General features: G+C 38.9%; 1 protein-coding gene across 6 annotated transcripts in view; it reads left to right on the top strand.

The window, feature by feature from the left end:
* The window catches only part of ARHGEF12 (Rho guanine nucleotide exchange factor 12), a 78,202-nt gene that overhangs the window by 16,701 nt on the left and 35,275 nt on the right, over nt 1-26,226 (top strand). For all 6 annotated transcript variants that reach the window (XR_011560421.1, XM_070765312.1, XM_070765311.1 and 3 more), the window contains exons 2-14: nt 4,167-4,190; nt 4,477-4,565; nt 7,628-7,684; nt 13,778-13,876; nt 14,261-14,310; nt 15,112-15,169; nt 15,960-16,138; nt 17,461-17,538; nt 18,018-18,137; nt 18,660-18,764; nt 22,495-22,566; nt 24,812-24,904; nt 25,841-25,951. Coding sequence is in view for 5 of the 6 variants with exons in the window: in XM_070765312.1 (XP_070621413.1) it covers nt 4,167-4,190; nt 4,477-4,565; nt 7,628-7,684; nt 13,778-13,876; nt 14,261-14,310; nt 15,112-15,169; nt 15,960-16,138; nt 17,461-17,538; nt 18,018-18,137; nt 18,660-18,764; nt 22,495-22,566; nt 24,812-24,904; nt 25,841-25,951 (1,135 nt within the window). In the remaining variant the exon portion in view is untranslated. The remainder of the gene's footprint in view (nt 1-4,166; nt 4,191-4,476; nt 4,566-7,627; nt 7,685-13,777; nt 13,877-14,260; nt 14,311-15,111; nt 15,170-15,959; nt 16,139-17,460; nt 17,539-18,017; nt 18,138-18,659; nt 18,765-22,494; nt 22,567-24,811; nt 24,905-25,840; nt 25,952-26,226) is intronic.

The following is a 26,226-nucleotide window of genomic DNA, read 5'->3' as shown; positions in this document are numbered from 1 at the left end:
AGAATTTAAGGTTTTGCCCAATGCAGCCACATCTTGGTGTCTGGAAATCTATAAAATGGAATTCTTCAATTCCATGGTGTTTACCAGTAATTATTTGCAAATTAAGAATAAGTAGGAAAATGGAAGTCAGTTCTGTTTGGTAAATTTATTATGATTAAAATAGTTTAATACCCTGTTTTTAGAGTGAATTATCAAGGGTAAAAAAATGAACACCTTTGGGAAGAATAGCATTTGGTAGGAGAAATGTTTGGCATTTTTTGTTGCATTTAAAAACCCTTTTTCCTAAGCGAGCCCAAGTTCGGCAGCAAGTTAGGCCTTTGACAACACTCTGGCTCCCACTTACAGTGCAGCACAATGGCTACATTGAGTCTAGGTGCTGGGGAAACCCTCCTTTCCTGCTGATTTTGTAAATGCAGTTCTTTCTCTGCGAAATATCCTGACATCAGCTTTTGGAAAAATCCAAGGACCAGTGTCATGGAACAGTGCTAAAGAGTTTGCTTGAGCGAAGACTGAATGGCTAGGCTATAGCTGAAACTTTAGTAACTAAACTCCTACAGTTTCCCTGTGTTTATACTTCAGCTGAGAATCACTTCAGGGTAGTGATTAAAGGCACAAGGCTAGAAACTGAGAAGCAGCGAGTTTCAGTCCTGAAACCAGCTTGGTGAATCTGGCCGGTCTCGCTCTCTCAGAAGAAGAGTGGCAGAAATCACTCCTGAAAACCCCACGGAGATAGTCCTAGCTTAGTGGTCCTTGCTTAATAACCAGTCACTTAGCTGCTATCTGAAGTTACAGCAGTCTAAAAAAAAAAATACAACCCATCCTTAAAGTAACAACTGCCCCCCTCCCACAGTGACAATTGCATTTGGTGTCTTGACAGCCAGCTCACCTTTGTGACTAATTGTAGCATCCCACCGCCAAAACCACTCATGAGGAAAAATGGATTTGATTGATAACCACGTACAGTGATACCTCATCATACAAACGCCTCGTCATACAAACTTTTCGAGATACAAACCCGGGGTTTAAGATTTTTTTTGCCTCTTCTTACAAACTATTTTCACCTTACAAACCCACTGCCGCCGCTGGGATGCCCCACCTCCGGACTTCCGTTGCCAGCGAAGCACCCGTTTTTGCGCTGTTGGGATTCCCCTGAGGCTCCCCTCCATGGGAAACCCCACCTCCGGACTTCCGTGTTTTTTTGATGCTGCAGGGAAATCCCAGCAGTGGAATCCCAGCAGCGCAAAACGGGTGCTTCGCTGGCAACGGAAGTCCGGAGGTGGGGTTTCCCAGGGAGGGGAGCCTCAGTGAAATCGCAGCATCACGGGTTTCAAGGACTTTGGTGTTTTTGCGATGCTGCGATTTCACTGCTGGGATTCTCCCGCTGGGATTTCCCTGCAGCATCGCAAAAACACAGAAGACCGGAGGGGAGCCTCAAGGAAATCCCAGCAGTGCAAAAACGGGCGCTTCGGCTGGCAAAAGGGGTGAATTTTGGGGCTTGCATGCATTAATCACTTTTCCATTGATTCCTATGGGAAACATTGTTTCGTCTTACAAATGTTTCACCTTAAGAACCTCATCCCGGAACCAATTAAGTTTGTAAGACAAGGTATCACTGTAGTTCACTTAACAGCCATGTGATTTCCTTAATGACCATTGCGACTCTCTGTCGCAAAAATGATTCTAAAATCAAGTAAAATATTATGGTGAACCACTGAATAACCATAACATCTTGACCAGAATTATAAGCCCAGCTACAGTCATTAATTGCTACTTATATGTTCAGTAATCAAGACTATCTTAGATTTTGAAAACAAAACAAAACAAACTTCAGCTGTTGCATAACACGTTTTCTAATATAGACATTAATCCACTACTTAAGAGTTAGTTTCAGAGAAGCCAAACACTGCATTTGATATGGCATTCTATGTATCACAGTGTGGTATATGTTTGAAAAACATACTGTTTTTATAATTTGCTGAGTAAGACCCAAAGTTTGAAATGAGCTGAAAAGTTAGTGGAATAAGTGCCCGTTTTGAACCCCCTTCAGACATTATACAATAATGCCTCCAGTGTTAAGAATTTAAGATAAATACTGTACATGGGCTTTGGATGATTCATACAATATCATCTGATGTGGTCATCTCCAGATAATTTGTAAGGATTGTCAGTTGGCTGCCCCTCCCTGATTTCCTGTTTTGATATTCCTGACTATCTTTACCTCATTGTTATAAGCTATACAGAAGCAGTTGCGGTTTTTAATTTAGTGCCGGAAAAACCTTTTTTTTACTCTTTGTAACAATCATCTCATAATTTCAGTGCAATAAAAGTTTATTTTGTAGAGATTTCCTTGAATAAATACAAAGTTTCTTTCTCAGCTGTGTTGGATGATACAGTGTTCACTGAGGTACAGTATATGCAGACAGGCCTCTTGTTCAAAACATACCTGATATAACAGTTTTTGAAAAGATGAAAGCATGGCTCATCCTAGTGTTGAGGCATAGGGAAAAATTATGAAATACCGGGGCTTGAAGTTGATCTTAAACATTTATGGAAAAAGAAATCTGTTGTTATACCAATTTTATTGAAGCTCTTGAAGTGATATCTAAAGGGTTTCCTTGATATCTGGGACTATTCAATTTTTTGAACCTGAACACCCTAATTTTACATAAAAACAAGTTGCATAGAATTGCCTATATTTTTAAATGCTGCCTAAATAATTTTTAGTGTGGCATCATTTTGGGAAGATAATGTTGGTATTTTATTTTATTTTATTTATTTGTTCATTCATTTGTTCATTCATTCATTCATTCATTCATTCATTCATTCATTCATTCATTCAACTTTTATGCCGCTCTTCTCCATGTTAGCAATAGCACTTTTTAATAGAGCCAGCATATTGCCCCTACAATCCAGGTATGGTAATGTTTGATATTAAACCAAGTATTCAGTATATAATCATGTTCTGTGAAATATCTAATTCATATGAGTAAAAAATATTCTCCTTGTATATATGCTAAAGTTAGTGTTGGCTTTTATTGAATTATACAGAAGAAAGCAGGATTTTAGTAAAGATAGGACATTTCTCTAAGCTAATTTGTTATCTTGATCTTTTATGCATACTACCAGTAAAATATAAATAACATTTCACAGTGGAAGGGAAAGACTAACATTCTAAGTTCCCAGTCTCTAAGGAGTGGCAATGCATAACAGCAATATATTACTCTATTTGCTCTTCCTTTCAGGATGGATGAAGGGAGAGGGGGAAAATGGGATTTTGGAATCTGGCTTGCGGCTGATAAGGTTCTGAGAATCTATCATGCAATTTGTCCTCTTGACATATGCAGTCTCATTTGGAAGCTAGATTTTCACGTAGAAAGATGAAGACAAAGAGAGAATAAGTATGGAATTCTCAGTAATCCATTTCTGAGTGTTTACCTCTAAACCTAGAAGCAAATTTGCCCCGAGTTTTAGTAACATAATTGAAAAATGTTGTAAATGCTAATATTGGTTTTATAAAGTTTTGAAAATTTTGAAATAAAGCTGCTTAATTGCTTTATAATGCTATTCAGTTTATAGCCAATTTTCAGTTGAGAGTTTTGTGTAGAGTGAAATGAGTTAATTATTTTTGTGTGCAACAGATTCTTAAATAGATGCTTTAAATAGTTTAGGATACAGTGTATATTTGTTAAAATCTATTATAATGAATTTAGGAATAAATCAATTATTTTGCTGTAGTTTGATTGATTGAATGAGTGAATTATATACTAGAATATTGTCCTGACAAATTTAACAATGTATCTTATTTTTAGGGATTCTGGTAATTTTATCATAATGAATTATTTCAATAGGTAGAGGAAGTATGAGTCTTTTCATGTGGAAGAAAGGAATAGAATAGTTATGTAACAGAAGCACTACTTGAAAGACACCTTTACAATTGTTATATAATAGAATAGAATCCCATGAGCAGATCATGGGGTTAAAATCTTCCATCTTTCTTTAGTTTTTGGTGGGAAACCAAACAGGAGTTTAGAATTGTGCATCATAAAAACAAAGGATTAAAAGTGATTATGCTTAAATCTTTTACACGGAGGCTGACGTTGATTGGTTGTTATCTGAAAATAATTTATATGATACTAACTATTCTTATTTGTTATTTTGTTTTTCAGGTTTCCCCTCAAAAAACCGACAAGGTAAGTTTTGAAGCATTTGATTTCTGCATCTGCTAAGAACTGGTCTTCTCTCATCTTTCAATAAGCTAATATGGAAGGTTTTGGATATGTTTAGCTGTACCCCACTAACCAGATTGAATTATCTGCGACACAGGAAGTGAACCATGGATTCCTGCCTTTGGATAGATTGTTTTCCCGAATAGAAATAATTTGGAAAATGGGCATATGTTAATGGGGTTCTTAAAATTAGCTCAGTTTATGTAATACAGGAAAAAATGATTTTGTCCCCCTTTCTGTTTGGCTTCAGGCATGGCAGCATTCTGAGCAGAGAGTCTCCAGCAGACAAGAAGCAGAAGGTCGAGCGCTGCATTAGTGCCCATGAATTTGACCCAACAGGTAGAATTATCTTCACATCCCAAAGAACACCCAGATCTTCCTGTTGTCCATTTTGGAATTAAAAAGTTGCCTAACCTCTTTTGCCAGTATTATATTCAAAAGCAGTAACAGGGTTTCTGCAGTTTTTATTTTCCACTTTAATTGAATAATTTTTGTCAGTGGGGTTGCTTATCCTTGTATTTTTGAGTTGTATACTTTGGGAGTTGCATAGTAAAGGGACCTTTGTTTGTTTTAAACCTACCTAGAAAGTTGAAGGCCAAGGCAGAAAACTGCACATGTAAAGAGAAATTTTTGAAGCCTTATAGATTATATAACAGATACGTTTTGGTTTTCCCCTGTGTTCTCATTTTGATTCGGTTTGAGACTCTGTGACTGTTCTTCTCTGTTTATTTTAGTTGGAAAACTAGTGTTGTGGATGTAGCATCCTGTAGTACACTTTCTGCACTTACGAACAGAGCCCATTGTGACTTCTTTAAGCTTTGTTTGAGTGTACAGCTTCAGGAAACAGATGTCTGAAGCCTATCCAACAGTGTTAAACTGCATTAAATTTTATTCATTTGCCTGTGATTATGCTCATCTGCATATATATATTTCCTTCCAAATAATGGGGATGACAGTATTAGCATTGATATGGCAATGTTATTGCCTCTCAAGGCCATCTGCTGGGAAACCATGAGAGCAGGCTGCTGGAGTAGACAAGCCAGAGGTCTGATCCAGCAGATCATTCTTATTTTCTTAAAGAAAAAGCCTATTACTAGCAATTAGCCCATAAATGAGGAGCTGCACACATTTATATTTATTTTGCAGGCTTTTTCTTGATTATGGTGCAGCAGTTTAAAAAGTACAATGTTGTTCTGTTCACCTGTCTTTGGGAATTCCTTTGGGGTGGGCATTCCATTTTATCTTCAGTGCTCGATCTTGCTCTGTAGATAATGGAGCTAGATGGATTGTACTGTCTGCTAGTTTGCTTGCCTATGGAGCAAATGCTTAACATTTCTCAGCTCTGGAGCTGAGGAGTGTTTTCTTCTGAATGAAATCGCACCCAATTATTTTAGGGCAACCAGAATGATAAAGGAAATGGAGCCCCTCCCTTATGATACCAGGTTACCATGCCTTGGTCTCTTCAGCCTTGAAAGATGGCATTTAAGGGGTGACTTGATCGAAGTGTATAAAATCATGCATGGGATAGAAAAGGTGCATAGAAAAAAATTCTTTTTTCTATCACACAATACTAGGACAAGGCCCTCCCTAAAGCTCATAGGTAAGAAAGTGAGGACAAATCAAGGGAAATATTTGTTCACCCAGAGGGTCCTTGGTTGATGGAATTCCCTTCCAGAAGAGGTCATGACAGCTGTCAGCCTTGATAGCTTCAAGACAGGATTAGGCAGATTCATGGATGCCAAGCATATAGATGGTTATTGAAACGGATGTCCAAGTGCTGCCTCTATGTTGGTTGAGGCAGGCAGGATTTCCTTGAGTACCACTTGTTGGGGGTCAAGGGAAAGGGAGGGTCTTGCCTTCTCTTTCTGCTCAAGATCCCCATGGACAATTGGTGGGCCACTGTGTGACACAGAATGCTGGACTCGATGAGCTTTGGCCTGATTCAGCAGGGCTCTTCTTATGCTCTTATGTTCTTATATTTCTATCAACTTTCATTTTCTTTCTTTTGTTTCCCTGTACTTGTAGACCATCTGTATTGCATTCAGAGTCTAATGCTGTCTTGGAAATTAGTCTGCATGTGAAGGTTCCACCCACCCCAACCTACTAACCCAGACTGACTGCTGTATGCTCCTAACTGTGTGACTGGCTTGCGGGTGAGCCTCTTGGCCCCACATGGTGTGTTGCTTTTAATTTGTGCAATTAAGCTATTCTGTCTGTTATTCTCCAAGAATTTACCGCAAATGAGAATAACTTTGAAAATAGTAGAGTGTGATATAGGAAGATGTATAACCACAGAGAAAAAACACATTATGCTGGGATCAGAGGTGGGCTGCTAAGGTGGAACGGTGATGCTTAGTCGCCCCCATGGCTCTGAGTGCTAGCGGAGTCCAGTGCAATTCGCAAGTAGCAGAATCGCGCGTGGAGACACAGGTGCGGCCGTGTTTCAGTGTGGTTTTTTTGGTTCTGCGCGCACAGGTGCAGTAGCAGAATTGCGCTGGACTCCGCTAGCACTCAGAGCCACGGGACGAGCACACATCACTGTTCCACCTCTGGCTGGGATGAAATGTTTATTCCTTGTCTTTGTTGACACTTTACTTAGATGAGATCTTCGAGGTAGCTCTTAGGCTTGAATTTTGGAGAATTGGCTATTCCCTGCATAACATAAAGTAACATTTCCCCATCTGTAACATAAAAAAATAAATACTTCCTTAGAGTTTGACTGTGAGGGTGAATGAAGTGTGACCTTTTTAAGAGTTGGGCTTTTAGTATAAAAGTAGCTGATATTTCCAAATTTTGCCAAATTAATACAAATGAACATTAAAAAAATTGAAATAAGAATAGCTGAAGAAGTGAAAGTATATTTATACTTTTCTATGTCCCTACAGCATTGCAAGTAGACATATTCAGGATCCTTTGTCAGTATCTCTCCTAAGAAGAGAGATCCATGAAGCAACGCATCATCCCTAGCTATTTCAAGGATGGAAGAAAAAATATTTTCAAACTAACCAAGACTTTCTCCCTTTCCCATTGTAGTTGGGATACTTCAAATATTAATTATTTTCTGGGTATTATTGGCAAATATAGGGCTTTGCATAAAAGACTGTGCATTCTATGTTTATATTTATAAAACATCTTTTCCAATTACTCTTTACTGTAGAAAGGAGAGAGCTTGATTATGATGCCTTCTTTTTTTCTGGAACTTTACATTTGATGTTTATCTATACAGTCAACCGCTATTATTTCACATTCTGATTTCAGATGTTATCATCTCTGTATGCTCATATCTTGTTTGTGTTTTGCATGAATTAACCCAATTGTAGAAATCATTTTTAATGAAGTTTTTCCATGTTGGTCTCCATATTTCCTATATCTCTTTCTCCTTTTCTCCTGCTTTCGTGCAGATAGCTCCTCCAGGAAGACAAAATATAGCTCAGAGGAGAGTAGATCCGAGACCTATGGTAAGCTGAAGCAGCCACTGTAGCCTTGTGCCTTTGTTTGGTTTGTTCTGTTCAATTGTTCTGTGTGCTCAAGGCCTCTCTGCCTTTTCCCTGCTATGCATGGCTAACTCTGCATCAGGGGAAAGGACTGAGCTTTTAATGTGGCTTAAAATGTGTAAGCTTGCTGGTGGATACTAACATTCGTAGTGAATATTAGAAGTTTTTTATATTGTCTTCCAGGATCTAAATGACATCTTTTCTTTGGGTTGGAAAGTTTGAGGAATTGACACTAACCATTCTATAGTTAAAAACAATTTTCTGAAAGTGTAGAGTTGTTCTGACCAGTTCTGGAGAACCTGTAGCAGAAATTTTGAGTAGTTCAGAGAACCAGTAGTGGAAATTCTGAGTAGTTTGGAAAACTGGTGACTGGCCCCACCCTCATCTATTCTCTGCCTCTCGAGTCCCAGCTGATCAAGAGGAAATGGGGATTTTGCAGTAACCTCCTGGAGTGGGGAGGGCATGTAGATTTTGCAGTACCCTTCCCCGTCATGCCCACCAAGCCGAGCCATGAATCTCACCACTGCTGTTTATCACATGAAATATGTTTAAAATTCCATAAAACTGTAGCATGGAATGGATGGCTTTCTAACTACAATGACATTTCAGTTAATTGCATGATAGAAACCTTCATAGCTTGCCTTAATTTTTTGTCTGCTGCTATTTAACCCTGTGAATAGTTGGGCATAGCTTAAATTGAAACACCCAAAGCTATTAAGATTATTGCTCATAACCAGTTCCCAAAGATTTCCTTGGATTCCCCCCCTTAGAAAAATCCCTATCTCTTCTTTATGGAGATAGAAAGTTTTATAAAATAGATACCCCTGTCCCCCTGATTAATAGGTAAGAAACACCTGTAGTGGAGGCTGCGGATAAAATAAAATAAATCTCAGCCATCTCTTTAAAAACATTTTTTTAAAATGTGTTTGCAACAATAGGTGAGTTTGGTTTTATCAAATTAAAATCCCTTTATGGGGATATAGTCCATTTGCAGCTATTTGCACATTTTCTGTAGAGAAACCATTTACATAACAATTTAAGAAATTGTATTGCAATTGCATTTTACAGAGGTGTAACTATTAGTCTTAGTCTTTCCTAATGTACTACTGTGAGAAATCACTGCATAACAAGGTTTGTGCGTGTGAAATAACTATAATCTATCTTGTTCGTGGGGATATTTAGGATGCATATTAGAATTTATAGTTTGCTTTCTCTGTTGCATGCTCTATCTTGACTTTTCATAAACATGTATAATAAAACATGACTTCATAATACAACCCCTTTCCTCTCAGACTTCCTGCAAAAATTCTATGTTCAGTTACAATTTAACTGTGAAAGCTCCACTCCTTTCTTTGCAGTAGTCATTTGCTTTCCTAGGTTGCTTCCTTTCCTTCCTCTTCTTTCTAGTCCTGAAATCTATGTGGAAAATTTGCAATATTTGCTTTGGATAGGAGATGCTGTTTAAGAACCTTCCAGCAGAAAATACTGTGCTTTATATGTTGCTGATGACTGCAGTCTTTCTGCTTGCTTTTGGACATTGGGAAAAAAATGGAGATTAAAGTGGTGGCAGTTACTTTTTGAGGTGAAAACTATTGAGATTCCTTTCCTGAATGAAAGGTCCATAGACCTTGATTTCTGTACAGAAAGATATAAAGTAAGTAAGGAATACCAATTTAGCGGGATCAATCTTTTTTCCAGCCTTTCTGTTTCTTAACATCTAAAAGGATGTTGGCTATAAAATGATCAAGTTATTTTCTTTTATATTCCGAAGAAAGAGATCTACAGCACAGTTCCAAGCTGTGTTTTGGCTTGCACCTCAAGAAAAGTAATTTTAGATGTTTAAATGCTTCTAAGAAGGCATGTTGAAATCAAGTTATTTATAGAAATTGTAATTTCCTAACAAAAAACCCCCATACAGCTCTTAAATGAAAACATTTTTAATATAAGTATGACTTAATTTTGCTTTTTACTTATCAAGGAACTCTAATCACCCAGCCATTACAATTACTAATTATTTCAATCAACTTTACAGTTTTTAAAACACTTGCATATTATAATCACTATGAAAACAAAAACTGAGGTTCATAAATCTCTTACACATTTGCTTGCATTACTTTTCAGATGGATACCATGTGCTATTTCATTTCATTTATTGAGGTCTTTTTGTATCATAGCTATAAGCCATAACTATAAGCAAAAAAATACTTTAAAATTATTGGTTCTGCTATTATAACCGCAGTACAGTGATCCCCCAGGTATTGCGAGGGTTCCGTTCCAGGACCCCTCGCAATGACCGGTTTTTCGTGAAGTAGCGCTGCGGAAGTAAAAACACCATCTGCGCATGCGCAGATGGTGTTTTTACTTCTGCAGCAGCGAGGAGCCGAAGATTGGGGTTTCCCCACCGCCCACGCAAACTCCTCGCTGCCGCTCGCCCGCCCTTCGCCCGCCCACGCCGCTCGCTCGCACCGCTTCCCAGCTGAGTCCTGAAGCCAATTCGCTTCAGGACTCAGCTGGGAAGCGGCGAGAATGAACGGCGTGGGCGGGCGAAGGGCAGGCAGGCGGCGGACAAGCCGTTCGCTCGCGCCGTTCGCTCGCGCCGCTTCCCAGCTGAGTCCTGAAGCCAATTCGCTTCAGGACTCAGCTGGGAAGCGGCGAGAATGAACGGCGTGGGCGGGCGAAGGGCGGGCGGGTGGCAGCGAGGAGTTTGCGTGGGCGGTGGGGAAACTCCTCGCTGATGCCCGCCGCTCGCCCTCCCGCCAGCAAGAGGGGGAAGACCTAGGGAAGCCGCCCAGCAGCTGATCTGCCCGGCGCCATCTACGCATGCGTGCCCATAGAAAAAAGGGCGCACATGCACAGATGGTGTTTTTACTTCCGGGTTGCAAAATCGCCATATAGCCGTTTCGCAATGATCGGGATCGCAATACCCGGGGGATCACTGTATAACGTAATATCAAGGCATGAATGAACAATTTCAGTCAATAGAAGATCTTCATCTGGATCAATACTTGTACCTTTTTAAAAAAAGCCTTCTTTTGGATGTTCTCTTAAATTATGTTTGTGAAATTTTCTAGAAAGTGTCACAAGGCATTTATTCCAAAGCATTTAATCAATAGCAGTTTTGGAAACAAAATTAGGAGGATATTCACAAAAAAAGAAACTTCATGATGATGATTGGAATTGCCAAAGGTTTGTCTAAGAAGATTTCTTACTCCTCGGATTTGTCTGCTAGGCCATTTTAAATGAATAGTGGTTAATTTTGTTTTTGTAGGAAAAGGCATTACTTCTTCTCTACACCTTACCTTCGACACCATGTTTTGAGTCAAGCCTAGTAATATTTAATTTCTTAAAATTGGAGATGAAGTGATAGTCAAGATTTCTTTTGTTTGGGGATTTTTTAAAAATCAACAATATAACCAGTTCTATTCTGTATCAGGCAACTTTGACACTACCTTGATAGCATGGTTAAACCAAGAATACAGACCAGAATAGACTATCCAATTAACTTTCTTTGGGAAATCGTCCATAGATAGTTTGTGCTTGCATTTTTATTCCCCGTATTGTGTTAGAGGTTTTTTAAAGAAATGAAATAAGTGCATAAGCAAAGAGAAAAAATGCTTCCGTTCTTCATTATGTGTGAGCAATTGCTTACATAATGAATTTGCAGGCTACTGTATTGTTCAAGAATTATTGCTGTATCAAATTTTATTCTTCTTTAAAGTTAGTTTACCCATCACATATGTGCTCTAAATAGCTGAATTGATATTCAGTGATTCGGTGAGATTTGTATGCTTGCTTTAATTTTGTACTAGTATTACATAATTTTGTATTTGATGTTAATTGGTCAAATATCTGAGCAACTGGATGCTTTTGGACTTTTCTCCCACTTTCTCAATTATTTCTCTTAGTTATAAGGTAGCTTCCTAAATATATGGCCATATTTTAATTTAAAAAATATCAATCTATCCTACTTTATTATCCATGGTTCAATGGACCGTTACCCAGGATTTACCCAGAGCAAGAGACAAAAGTTAATCTTCACTGTTTACATACTATTCACCTCATTAAATAGAAAATCCCCTTTACACCATATCAAAATAATAATAATAATAATCCATTTTTTCTCAGTAGAATCTAAACAATAAGAGCCTATTACCTTGACAATCTTTTTCCACACAGTGGGAAGAGACAGTGAAACAGGCAGAAATTGGCAATATCTTTAGAGAATCTTTCCATTACAGAGATGCAATGATATTACCCTGTGATGGGCCTGGCACAATTGGTAAGAATTGCTGTTAATTAAATAGCTGGCTCTTTGGTAGTTTGTTGCCAAGATAAAAACCCATGGAACAAATCTAAACTTTGATGATTGGATTGTCAGTTTTTAAGTCATACCAACAGAAAAAACAGCCCAGGCCTTGAGCTCCTTAGTGTGATTCAATGCAATTGCATCCATAAATGGGAAAGAATATGAGTGGAATCAATCACTATGTGCTGAGTCCCATAACTTGTCATTCCCAAATGCAACAAAGTATTGTTTAATTAGGAGCTTACTATCAATTAATGAGATACATCCTTGATAATTAAGATTTTTGAATCTGAGCTGTCACTGAACATAAACACGAAGAAATATATTTGGAGTTAGATACACCAAAGAAATCCTGATGCGCTTTCATTAGTGTAGCCCACATATGATTGAAATGATCGGCTTTTTTTCCTGAACAAAAAAAGAGAAACAGATTGCATCCCTGGTAATTAAGTTTTTGTTGAGAGATAGGTAATATTTTAAAGATGCAAATATCTGAATGAGTACAAAATGGATCTTCATGACATTTAATAGATTAGCAACTTGACTGATCATTCCTCGCAGTTGAGTGTGCAAGGCTGTAATTTACTTTGTAATAATGAGTTCAAAGCATGATCAGCTCCCACTCCCTGAGAATTTAAATAGCTTATTAGTGGTTACTTTCCTGCTAGTGGAAAGATGTGCACACATTTGAGTGAATCTTCAGTCATCTTTGATAAGGACATTTCAGTCCATTTTATTTGAAAAGGTTATATGTGTGGGATGATTTAATGGAAATAGCAATAGCATTTAGATGTATATGCCCCTCCATAGTGCTTTACAGCATTCTCTGAACACTTTATAAATGTCAGCATACTGCCCCCCAAAATCTGGATCCTCATTTTATTGACCTTGGAAGGATGGAAAGCTGAGTCAATCAGGATTAAATTCCTGGCAGTGGGCAAAGTTTATTTGCAATATTGCATTCTAACCACTGTGCCAAACTACGGATTTAAAGAACAATTTTGAAAAGATTTATATTTAGAATATGGTCAGTGAGGGGGCCTTAGTTCTCTCTGAGCTTGATTGTTTTCTTTACCCAAACTAGGTAACATCAGGTAACATAGGTAATAACAAGCTCAGAGGACACCAATGACCCCCTCATATCGATACTATGCTACAACTATTCTCCTTTATTAATATTTATTTTTATTTATTTATTTTATTTATTAGATTTGTATGCCGCCCCTCTCCGTAGACTCGGGGCGGCTCACAACAATAACAAGAACAATGTAAGAACAAATCTAATAATTTAAAAAACACTAAAAAACCCATTATTAAAAGCAAACAGACACACAAACATTCCATGTATAAACTGTATAGGCCCGGGGGAGATGTGTCAGTTCCCCCATGCCTGGCGGCAGAGATGGGTCTTAAGAACTTTACGAAAGGCAAGGAGGGTGGGGGCAGTTCTAATCTCCGGGGGGAGCTGGTTCCAGAGGGTCGGGGCCGCCACAGAGAAGGCTCTTCTCCTGGGTCCCGCCAAACGATCAATGATCAATGTACAAAGCAAACTTCTCCTTGCTATCTCTATTCATATAATCAGTACTTGATAGGCAATTGACTTACTATCTTCTACCTTCTATTCAAATCTTCCATGTTTGGTTTTCTTCCATTTCGTGGACTTTGAGAAACTTTCACCAGCATATGATTTTTCTCTGCTGCCTATGTTGATGTCTCATTGTCACTTTTTTGTTTTATTTTTTTCTCTACAGGTCTAGTTCAACGATGTGTTATTATTCAGCGGGATGAAAATGGGTTTGGGTTAACAGTCAGTGGTGACAATCCAGTCTTTGTACAATCTGTCAAGGAAGGTAAGTAGGCTGAGACAAGACGACGGTGCCTCTTATAGTTCTATCACACAAATCTTGCAGTACGCAACTGCAGTGCATGAAATATAAATGTGCTCTGTGCTGTAAAATATACTTAAGTCATTCTTTGTTCAGTGTGACCCTTGCACAACAGGAAGGAGTCTGGCAGAACATATTAAAACTAATACATTTTATTGAAAGGAATGAGTTTTTGTGAGCTGAAGTTCCCCGAAAGCTTCTGTCTTTTAGTAAAACTTGCTAGTTGGAAAAGATGCTACCGCACCCTTTCTAATCTTCTGCTTACAAGACTTTTTCTACAATACCTTGTACAACTGGAAATGCTAGAAATAATGTATTGAATCCTAAGTAGCTGATTTTTCTCTCTAGATGGAGCAGCCATGCGGGCTGGGGTTCAAACTGGTGACCGAATTATTAAGGTAGGATCATTAAGTGCTGGAGGAATAAATTGAAAGAGGTGAGAACTAGGAATACTACAGTAGTTCTCATCAGTGTATATATTTTGCTAAACCTAACCTCTCGGGAACAGTTTGAAATGCAAACTGCCTATATTTAGAATTAGCAATATAAATAAACCCTTCTTTTGATGTATAGGTGCAGTGATGGGTGTTCATTAAAACTCAATGTTAAGTGGCAAATTTTTTTTTTTTCCAAACAAAAAACTCCAGGACTATACGAAAAAGAGGGGAATTGGAGACAAAAAAAAAACAGTCTGAGCATAGGTATTTGAGCATCTGAAGTCCATGGAATTTAAGTTAGTGCTTTACTGTGAGCAATAAGCGCTTGTTTCCAACTGCTCTTTAAAATAATTTTGCTTTGTAGGTTGATATAAATTGCACTCTGTTCCATCTTCATGCCCTAGGCCTTAAAACCTGAATACATGGAAGGAAAGCCAGAATTCCTGCTTATAACGATGCAGTTTATGTATTTTTTTCTTAATTAGCCCTCAGAATCTTAAAATTTAGCTTCAGAGTTCTGTGCCCATTAAAAATACAGTCTTTTTCTATTGTTTTACAAATATATGTTGTATGCTGATTTTGTTTTTTAAAAGAGATAGCTGAATCGTGGATGATACTTTTGTTCACCAGGATATTGAGACAGATTTCCTAATAAAGAGCGTGATGGACGTTAAATCAGCTTAGTTCTGTAGATTAGGTAGGAATTCAGTCATGTAACCCATGCTGAAAATCAAAATAAACCCATTTGTTATCTTTTGGTAGGTGAATGGAACTCTGGTAACACATTCCAACCATTTAGAGGTGGTTAAGCTGATAAAGTGTAAGTAAATGCTTTACAGTCTGCTTTATGTTAAACTATGGTACATTGTGTATATTCTTTTAAGAGCAAGAGATGATGAAAGTCAAATATTTTCAAGAAATTGATTTAACAATGGTACTGAAATTTCCCATATTTGAAAAAATAAGTGCAGTCTTGGATAATATTTTCAAGGAAACCTCAAAACTGTTGAATGTATTTTGATTGACAATTGACACCCACTAGGTACTGTGTTATCCCACTTCCTATTTTTGTTGTGTCGATCATCTGCAATTGATCCAATTGCCTGTCTTACTGAATCCATATTAGGGGCTTTGATGTTCCGATTCATTGTTCCAGTCTTCTCCATTCTACTTCCTTCCAGAAGTGTTAGGAGCCTTCTTCCTCGATTTCTCTTAAAGAAGATGAAGTTTAAATAAGAACAGATTGATTCAAAGCAAACCCCCCCCCCCCCCATGATTGAAACTGTGGGTATCAATTCAGTACCATGACTATAAATGAACTGAATAAATTTGACATGCTTGAATTAATGATCAGACAGGCGGATTGGATCACTGACACATCTCAGTGATTGTATTGAATTAATCTACTTATGCAAAGCAACTTTGCCTTTTCTTAAATACCTATACAATTCTGCTTCCTTGTGGAAGAAAAAATTGTATGTTGCACTTGATGTCAAGCCATAGTAGTCCTTCCCCGAACTCCATTCTTTTTTTTTAAAAAACAAATAAAGACATATAAATTCAGTCATCCTTGTCCCTCGTCTCTCTAATAATGGGATTTCTCTCTGCAGCGGGTTCCTATGTAGCACTCACTGTGCAGGGGCGCCCTCCTGGGTCGCCCCAGATTCCACTGGCTGATTCTGAGGTGGACTCAGCTGCCTTTGGGCATATGTCTCCCATCATGACATCACCTCACTCCCCTGGATCCTTTGGAAACACAGAGAGAATTACCAGTCCGGTGCTGATGGGGGTAAGATATTGATTTTGATTGGACTATATGGCTGGGTTGCTTATCCTACTTTGCTTGTGATTGTGATTTTATTATTATTTTTATTAAGATATCCATTCTGGAACTCATCTCTCTGTTAACTGTTTTGTGTGACACAGCAGAATCATTTATATCAAAGTGTGAGAAGATGGAAGTAGGATAGCATTAGAGGGTACAGTGGTACCTCGGTTCTCGAACACTTTGGTTTTCGTACATTTTGGATACCGAACAAAATTTTCTGCAAAAATTTGCTTCAGTATCCGAACAAAAATTCAGATACTGAACAGAAAATTTTGTCTACTATCCGAAATGTAAGATCTGAGGGGACGAGGTGAGAGGGAATGGAAGTTGGAATCCCGACATGCCCCTCCTGGCCGCCCTCTTAACAGCCGCCCAGTCTCTACCTTGTAACTGCTCCAAGCTGCAGGAAGGGTAGGGCTGGCTGCAATACCGGCAGCTTCGGGGGGCTCCTTTCCTCAACGGTTCAGTTGCTTACCTCCAGGCAGCTGCACCAACTTTTTCTTTCCCGGCGGCGGCTCCGGCGGCTTCCCTTCGAGGAGCAGCAGCAGCGTCAGGAACGTCATGTGATGAAGGGAAGCCACCGGAGCCGCCGCCAGGAAAGAAAAAGTTGGTGCAGCTGCCTGGAGGTAACCAACTGAACTGCTGAGGAAAGGAGCCCCCCGAAGCTGCCGGTATTGCAGCCAGCCCTACCCTTCCTGCAGCTTGGAGCAGTTACAAGGTAGAGACTGGGCGGCTGTTAAGAGGGCGGCCAGGAGGGGCGTGTCGGGATTCCGACTCCCATTCCCTCTCACCCCGTCCCCTCAGATCTTTATCCCATAGGAAATGGAGGAAATACTGTAGATTTAATTGGTTCCCAGCAAGTCAATGGGCTGGGAACCAATTAAATCAATTTCCATTATTTCCTATGGGATAAATTAATTTGGTTCTCGACCACACTTCTGGAACGGATTGTGGTCGAGAACCGAGGTACCACTGTATTTACAGTTGGTCTGATCTATTGCTCTGGATAGACATCCATCCATCCATCCATCCACACATCCACACACACACACACAAACAAACAAACACACACTCACACTCCTGTTCATGGATTTTCTGTTGCAGTAGGAGAGCGGGACATACGGGAATGAAGTTGAAATAATAGTTGAATTTGATTAAAACTGAGTTAAGATTTGTTGTAGTTATGCTTAATAAGCTTGTTAGACTTGCATGTCATGGGAAATCTGTTCAGGTTAAGGCAGAGTGTGTTTGTAAATTAGACCCGGCCTTCTGTTCTTTTTTAGGAGGAAAATAACATTGTTCACAACCAGAAAGTAGAGATTTTGAGGAAGATGCTGCAGAAAGAGCAGGAACGACTGCAGGTACCGAAAAGGAAATTTATGAGCAGCTTAAGGGGGTTGTGGGGTGGCCATTTAACTTAATGTAATATTCTGTGTTCTGGTTGCAAAATAGAAAATGGTCCCAGTAAGAAAGCAGAAAAGCTTGGGATGTGGGGTGACTTTGTGAAACTCCTTGTTCAAATTGGTAGGATGGCTGTTCCCTTTAAGCTAAGATTGGGGACTCTACGACCTAAATAACAGCCCCATTTAGAAACCCATCTCCCACCCAGTCTTAGATTAAACTTGTCTTGACTTTTAGAGGAATAAGTGATACTTCTCATCGGGACTCCTTGGGAGGCTGAGTTCTAATTTCATGGGTAGCCCAGCCCTTGCGTTAAAGCTAGTAGGGCTTTCCTAGGACCCCCTTGCTTGAGCCAATAGCTGGTCCAACCTGGTCTTCAAAACCAGGAACCAGGGAGCCACGATGACATTGATTCCTCTTATCCCTTGAACCCTTTCAGTTCCTGCAGGAAGACTACAACCGTGCTCCAGCTCCCCGACTTCTCAAAGAGATCCAGGAAGCCAAGAAGCATATTCCTCAACTGCAGGAGCAGTTGTCCAAAGCTACAGGCATTGCTCAGGTAACAGGAATCGGACGGCTTTTAGGGTCCGGATCTGGGCTGCTTCAGCTGGGAATGCCGGGTGAGAGAGAGCTGGTCCCATCCACGCCTTGCAGCAATTCCCAAAAGCCCATTTATTCTTCCAGGGGGGATCAGATCAAGGGATGCACAGACAAATGCCAGCACTGACTTCTAATTTAGCCCATAGAAACTGGTTTTGATAGGGATAGCATTATATGCAGAAATTAAAGCCTTGGGATAACAGATTACACACTTGTCATTTGGCTAAGGGAGTCTGGTTGCGAAGTATTTATGCTGCAGTTGCAGGCAAGGATGTCTCTGCTTTTATCTTTTAGTGCATCCCTTAAATTATGAAGAAGCTGTGGGGTGGTTATTGGTTTTGCTTGCTTGTTTACAAATAATTAAATCGTTCTTCAAGCAGGTGGCCCTACCAAATATCTCACATGGTCACCTGCAGCAGGCTGTTTAAATGTTTCATTAAGGGGGTCTGTGTTTCTTAACCTCCTTTTTGTCCGTTTTCAGGATGTCATTTTGCAGATTACTGAGGTGGAAGCTGAGAGGGGGGATGGGCCAAGCAAAGGAGATTGTCCTTTTGGTGATGGCCCCCAGATGAATGACACAGCAGAGGTGAGCTCTTGACTGGGGGGGAAAATGATGTTTTATTAGTGAGATGTTGTGGCAAAGCTCTGTGCTTCCCCTCAGCTAAAAGGAGGGAGATTCTAGCACAGGTAATCCCCCACTTAATATCACAATGGGGACTAGAGCTTCCATTGCCTAACAAGGCTGTTATTAAAAGAGTCACACCTAGCTTTACAACCTTCTTTGTCATGGTTATTAAGCAGATAATTGCAATTAGGAGAATCATGTAATCATTAAATGAATCCTGGCTTCCCCTCTTGACTTTGATGTCACAAGTAGCTGGGAAGAGCGCAAATGGCAGTCACATGACTCTGGTGTACTCTAGTCATTTTAAATACATGCTGGTTGCCAAGCATTCAATTTTTTTCTTTTTTTGGGTGTGTGTGTGTATAATTTTTTTCCCCCTCCATACTTTACAGAAATACAAATTCACATACCTTCTACGGAAAGGGGCGGCATACAAATCTAATAAATAAATAAATAAAATTAGAATACAATACAATATAGTATCAATTGCCAAATTCTTAATCAAAATTCTTTTTTTTGGGGGGGGGGTGGAAATATTTTTATTGAATTTTTTTTAAAGGACAAACAAAGACATACAACATTGAACACTCAAGGAGCTGCCATTGCTCCGCTTATCTTAGAAGTCTAACTACTACAAAAAATAAAAACCTAACTATAATCAGATCAATAGAAAAATAGCATACATTTATATTAGGTATTTATTAAATTTAACTCTATATGTTAATTTAATTACTTTGTCAGTAAAATACTTATTCAAAAAATATAATATAGTAAGTAGCATATCTAAGTTTATTCTACTATGAACATATTTTAAACTATTAAACTCTAACTTCTAAAATTTCAAAACTATAGGTTCAGGAAGTTCTAAATTCTTGTTACTTTAACTTGTAATGTTATTTTTAAAATCCCACCATTCATACAATTTGTTCCATATTTTATAATATTCTGTTTCTACTTGATTATTCAAGCTTTTTGTCATCATGTCTAATTCTGTGCAGTCTTAATCAAAATTCTTAATTATCTGTTTTGGTATACATCATTTATCTTGTGCTACTTCCTTTTCTAATTTTGTCATCCAGATTTCAAAGGTTGTTTTCTGTTCTCATTCGGGTTCAAAATGCTATTAGCTATCAAAATTTATCTTGGCTACTTGCTTTCTTCTACTAAAACTATGCTTTTTTCTACTAAAACTAAGTCAATTTCTTATATTCTTACTTATCTCATTCATGTTTTTTTAAACCCTCATTTTAATATGACTTCCCTTTACAAGGAAAGTTCCAAATTTCATACAAGAGAAAAAATATATATTGGTTTATATCATGTCTTTGATCTAATTATAAAAATAGCAATACAGGGGGGAGGAAAGATGATTATTAATAATTTAAATTATATTATCTTCTTCCTCAAGCATCCAAATTCTGATCACATGATATGGGGATACTGTAACAATTGAAGGCCAGTTGTAGGTCACTTTTTTGTTGAAACGAGTGCTAAATGATTGATTGGCGACTATCTTTATATGTAGAATGCTGTTGTGTTTATTTATTTTATTACATTCTCTGCCCTGACAGTAAGAAGTTAGAAATGTTTACAGGTAGCAAAACAGCTTCCTGATTGAGCTGGAATTTCCTGTTTGTCCTCTCAACAGCAACCCTATATTTGTGACATTTCATTCTCCTCACTCTCCTCCTTCTCAATTGTGACATTAAAAAAAAAACATTTGGCAACTGTGTATCTCCAGATGTGATTATTAGTAGCCAACATAGCTCCAAGTAGTTCAGAAAAAACTGGATTTATACAGTCTTGGTCAGAAAGCATTTTTGGCAGATTGAAAATTGGGTTTTGCTTGGCCACCAATTCATCCTTTATCAAGGGATTTTTGCAATGTACTGGTTAATAGTTCTAGAAAACTTTATTTATTTATTTATTTATTCATTCATTCATTCATTCATTCATTCATTTGTCCAATATACAAATATATAGGAAGAAAAATAGACATGTGATAATATAAAAGAGGGTGAAAGTGAACTTAGAGGAGAGGATATATGAAAGGAAGAGAATATATATGATAGGTGAAAGAAAGGAAAGACAATTGGACAGGGGACGAAAGGCACACCAGTGCACTTATTTGCGCCCCTTACTTGCCTGTTAGGAACCTGGAGAGGTCAATCGTGGAGAGTCTAAGGGAGAAGTGTTGGGGGTTAGGGGTTGACACAATTGAGTCCGGTAATGAGTTCCACGCTTCGATAACTCGATTGTTGAAATCATATTTTTTACAGTCAAGTTTGGAGCGGTTCATATTAAGTTTGAAAATTGCAACCTTCTAAAAGGAGCTGAATAAACGAATCTAGCATAGTTTCCTATCTTTGGACATTCCTTCTGGCTGGTGTGAGGCAAACATTTGACCTGGGTTCAGGGGTTGGGTCAAAAGCTGTTGACCCAGTCCTGCAAATGTTGGAGATAAGTGACAAGACTAAAAGTGTGGCAGTCAGACTCTCTGCACAAGTAAAATCCCGTGTTAGTTCTATGAATCTTTGAGGCACATGAACTTGCGACCTCTCCAAAATATGAACTGTGGAATGAGCATGACATAAGCTCACATTGGTTAAATTCCTGCTCTTTGTGTGTGTGTGTGCTTCCTGTCCTTACAATTGACTGGTTAACTTAGTGTGGGTTTTCAACTGGCCCCACCAATGAATTGCAGTGAGTCTGTTGTGGGGTAATAATTCTCCTGAACCAAAACTGTTTATTGCCACTGGGAAGATTAAGATCGGCACTGTAGTACTTACTAATAGTGTCAAACTAGACATCATTCATCTGGTACAGATCTTGAATCCACTGTAGCAAAATACAATTGCAGGTATTTTGTGAGCTGGTTTTGGAAATTTGTTATTTTTATTCACTTAAGGCAGGGGTAGGCAAGGTCTTCTATGACATGTGGACTTTAACTCCCAGAATTCCTGAGCTAGCATGATAGGCTCAGGAATTCCGGGAGTTGAAGTCCACATGTTATAGAAGAGCCAATTTTGCCTACCCCTTGCCTTAAGGAAACATTGAGCCTTACATAATCTGATTTGAGATTGCATTTTTCGCAGGGGATGCGTTCCAAGACCACCCGTGAAAAACAAATTTCCGTGAAGTGAAGGAAATATTTTTTTAATGTATTTAACGAGTATTTGGACTTTTAAAACCTACCCTTTGCATTAAACAGTCATTCTATAATGTTTCTCAGCTGGAACTACATGTGATATCCTACCAGTTTCTTTAATAGAGTACAGTAGTACTGTAGAAGAATTTTATGAATTTTCAATGGATTTAAGCCCCCTTTGAAAACCTGTGAAGTAGCGAATCCACAAAAGATGAACTGCGAAGTAGCGAGGGATTACTGTATTATTAGAATACACTCTGTTTTAATACCTGGTACAGAATTAAAAACAGTTAGAGAAGACATTGACATTAGAATTATCAACATTTGGCATGTATACAATGGAACAAGCAGAAGCAAGGTTCTATGAAAGCATCTAAACAATATGTATCCCAAATCTGTTACTTTTTAAATTAGTCTCCTATATCCTCTTTAAATTGTAGCTGCTAGATTTGATAGGATCTTTTATTGGATCCTGCTTCTTAACGTAGCAAACCCTGAGTGGAGCGTTCTTCCAGCTCTTCTTCTTCTCCTCCTCCTCCTCAGAGTCCTCGCAGTGTTGTGAAGGAGCAGAGCTATCTGGATGACAGCCCAGAGAAGACTGAGACTCACGAAACAGTAAGAGGACCACAAATAGAAACGATAAAAATTTCTGCACCAGCCATGGACAAGTTTTGGGTTCTTTCCTTACTCCAACTTCATTTTAAATCATATTTGGTTCCAATTTCATTTTAAATTGTATTTTGTGGTTTATTCTGAGCCCCTGTTCCCAGGGATGCAGATTAGGCGAGTTTACAGCCTTTCCTTGTCCCGGGTTTTTAGAATCAGGGTCACACAGAGTATATATGTATTTTTATGCTAGAATTCCAGATTAATAAAAATCCTATCCCAGCATAGCTTGCTATACTGCAACAGTATTTTACCAAATTCCACTTTAAATTGCTTTTATTAAATTTTAGTAATAATTTATTTTTGGAACTTTGCACTTTGATATGGCCCAAGGGCTAATCAATAAGGACTCACTTTAATTAGGTTTTTCTAAATTGAGATTTCAGAAATCCACATTGCTTTGTTTCTTCTTGATTGGATACTTCCATCTGTTTAAGATTTTGTAGTTGGCAGTGCAACTTTCTCATTACAATTTATGGAGAATGTCTCCTCGGCAATTGCTCATCTGCAGCAGCTACCTTTGGCCTGGTTTGCCTGTACCGGTAGCAGCTGCTGCCGGTGGTTCGGAGAACTGGTAGTGGTGCAGCACGAGGTTCCGTCCACCTGCCCAGATGTCACCATCGTCTTTTTTGAAAATCTCTGTCCATGCGCAGAGAGTGAAAAAGTGTGTGAGATGGTGATGCTCACACAAGTGCGCTTCTGAACCAGTAGGGAAAGTACATAGCTTTCACCGCTGACCTGCAGGCATTTTCAGGTTCTGTTTCCAGCACTTTTTTCCCTAGTGGCAAAGCTGCCTCTTACCCTGCATAGGGTCTCCCAGTCTGTTAATTTTATAATAGATTAATGCTGTTAGTCTGTATGTACACTTGACAAGGGACGATGCCTTTATGTCCGTGATCTGAGTTCCTAACTTGATAGGCAGGCATTTTTATAACAATGCAAGCTCAAATTGCAGGCTCCAATCCAGGGGTGTGCAATCTTGGCAGCACAGCTGGCTGGGGAATTCTGGGAGTTGAAGTCCACAAGTCTTAAAATTGCCAAAGTTAGACACCTCTGTCCTAATCTATTTTTCTCTGGAGTGCCCTTGGCCTGAAGAGGCGAAGGCAGTAGACATGCTTGACTAGTTCTGCCTTGACATTAAGGAAGCAAGTGTATATCTTTCCTCTGAGGATACCCAGGAGGCTTCAAAGACATGCAGATACTAACCCCCACAGAATTAAGTCAAGAAGCAACGATTGTAATAGAGGCACGCCATGCAATTCTGCATTGAAAACTTTCATTGAACAGGCTGTGGCCAAAATTAAGTGGCAGAACACCGATTTTTCTTAAGCAAAGAAAGTTTGTTTTTCCAACGGTTGTGAATTTTGTTGGGGGAGGGTGTATTACTGGATTGGCATGGCGGCGTTCCACATACCAGTTTTTAATTTACTTAGCAGATGTATATCCTGTTTTCCAAAGTCCTCAAAATCAGATGACAGTGTTTATAAGCGTATAACAGATTCAGCAAGAATCACACACTGCAAACACAACAAAGCAAGCCAGCTCCATTAAAACGGGACCTGACATCTGACTTTTTTTCTTCCTACAGGGCAGTTTGGGTTAATGGCTCCAATGCAGGGAGGGAGCAATCCAGCTGGAAAGGATGTAGTCCCCCAATGTTTTCTTTGCCTCCTCCCTCCCTCAAATTCCACTGCCTCCCTCAACCCCCCCTTTCTTTCTGGACAGTCTACACTCCTCCATATAACAGTACTTCAGTGAAAGTATCAGCTTCTCTAGTGGCTTAAATATTTGATTTAAGGGCAGGCTGTGCAGCTGTTTAACAAAAGCTATCTTTACTTTCAGTGGCTGGTTGCATAATTTGGATTAATGAACAATAGTGGTTTTGATAGAAGACTTCATTTTTATTTGATTGGATTATTTTCAAGAGGGGCTCACAATATGTACAGTGTAGAATGCATATCCACAAGTGCTTTCTTTAAAAAAAATCTTTGTTTTCTTCTAGTGCAGAGGACCTCAAACTTGGCAACGTTATGACTTGTGGACTTCAACTCCCAGAATTCCCCAGCCAGCTATGTCCACAAGTCTTAAAATTTGCCCTGTTTTAGTGTATAGAACTGTCAGGGAAAATGTCCTTGTAATATTCATACACCCTGAAATAGAGACGACCCTGATTTATTTTCTCTGACAATGCCAGGATTCTCCATCCAGCCTTGGAAGCCCTTCCTCTCGTGTGGCACCTCCAATCATAGGAGCAGAAGATGATGACTTTGATGGTGAACAAGAACAGGTAGGATCTTAGCCTGCCAACCATAACAGCAAAGCTGCAACGTGATTACTTCGTTCAGCTTAATTTATCTGACCTTACTACCAGTATTGCTAACCCTCCACCTCAAAGTTTGGATAGAGAATTCATTTTAAGGAAATTCTGTTGATGTTTGTTGAAAGATACACCGATATGTTTCCAGTAGCAACTTCAATTTCCTAAAGGGTTTGCAAAAACAGTTTTGTATACACATTTGTAATCTTATTGCTTTACAGTGTTCCCTCAATTTTCGCGGGTTCAAACTTCACAAAAAGTCTACACCACGGTTTTTCAAAAATATTAATTAAAAAATACTTTGTGGTTTTTTTCCCTACACCACGGTTTTTCCTGCCCGATGACGTCGTATGTCATCACCAAACTTTTGTCCGCCTTTAATAAATATTTTTTTTAATAAACTTTAATAAATAACCCTGGTGAGTAATAATCTAAATGATTGCTAAGGAAATGGGAAATTGCAATTTAGGGGTTTAAAGTGTTAAGGGAAGGCTTGTGATACTGTTCATAGCCAAAAATAGTGCATTTACTTCCGCATCTCTACTTCGCGGAAATTCGACTTTCGCGGGCGGTCTCGGAACACATCCCCCGCGAAAATCGAGGGAACACTGTATACTGATTACAAAGTATATGTATAGTATAAGATTTGTCAACATAAAGTACCTTACCTTAGTTTAGTACCTAAACCACCTTACCTGGTTTGAATTTTGGCAGCAGCATATAATAACTTCTTTCTCATTACGCATGCTTTTGGTTCTCTGGAGGTTCACAAGGGAATCTCAGAGAAAGAGGTTTGTAGTTTAAAAATATTAAAGATACATATTAGGATGGGGGTTTTATGTTTATGATGGGAGAAATATATACCTCGGAGTGCTCATTCTGAAAACATCCATGCTGTTGCTACAGATCAACGGGCAATGTAGCTGTTTCCACAATATTGAACTGCTGAAATCACGTCCCGCTCACCTGGCTGTCTTCTTGCATCATGTCATCTCCCAATTTGACCCTGCTTCTTTGGTAAGATGCCAGTTTACAACTCATTTCCATGTTGTGGATCAGATGGATTCTGAATTCCCATGCAGCCTAAATATATCTTTCCCCATTTGTCACCTCCCAGCTGCGTTCAACCAATTCCACTTACACCTCAGCCCCTACCATCTGTCAGGCAATTCAACAGATGTGGAAGATATCAGCTTGAGGAAGGCTGATATCTATTTCAATGAGGGACAACTCTTGTTTTATTCTGATATTGTAAATGTTGTGCAGAGCTCGGTCACAGAAGTGAATACCCG

This window comes from Erythrolamprus reginae, chromosome 12, assembly GCF_031021105.1.
Source record: "Erythrolamprus reginae isolate rEryReg1 chromosome 12, rEryReg1.hap1, whole genome shotgun sequence".
Taxonomy (NCBI): Eukaryota; Metazoa; Chordata; class Lepidosauria; order Squamata; family Dipsadidae; genus Erythrolamprus; species Erythrolamprus reginae.
The sequence above is the reverse complement of the archived record's forward strand: the minus strand, read 5'-3'. Positions and strand labels throughout refer to the sequence as shown.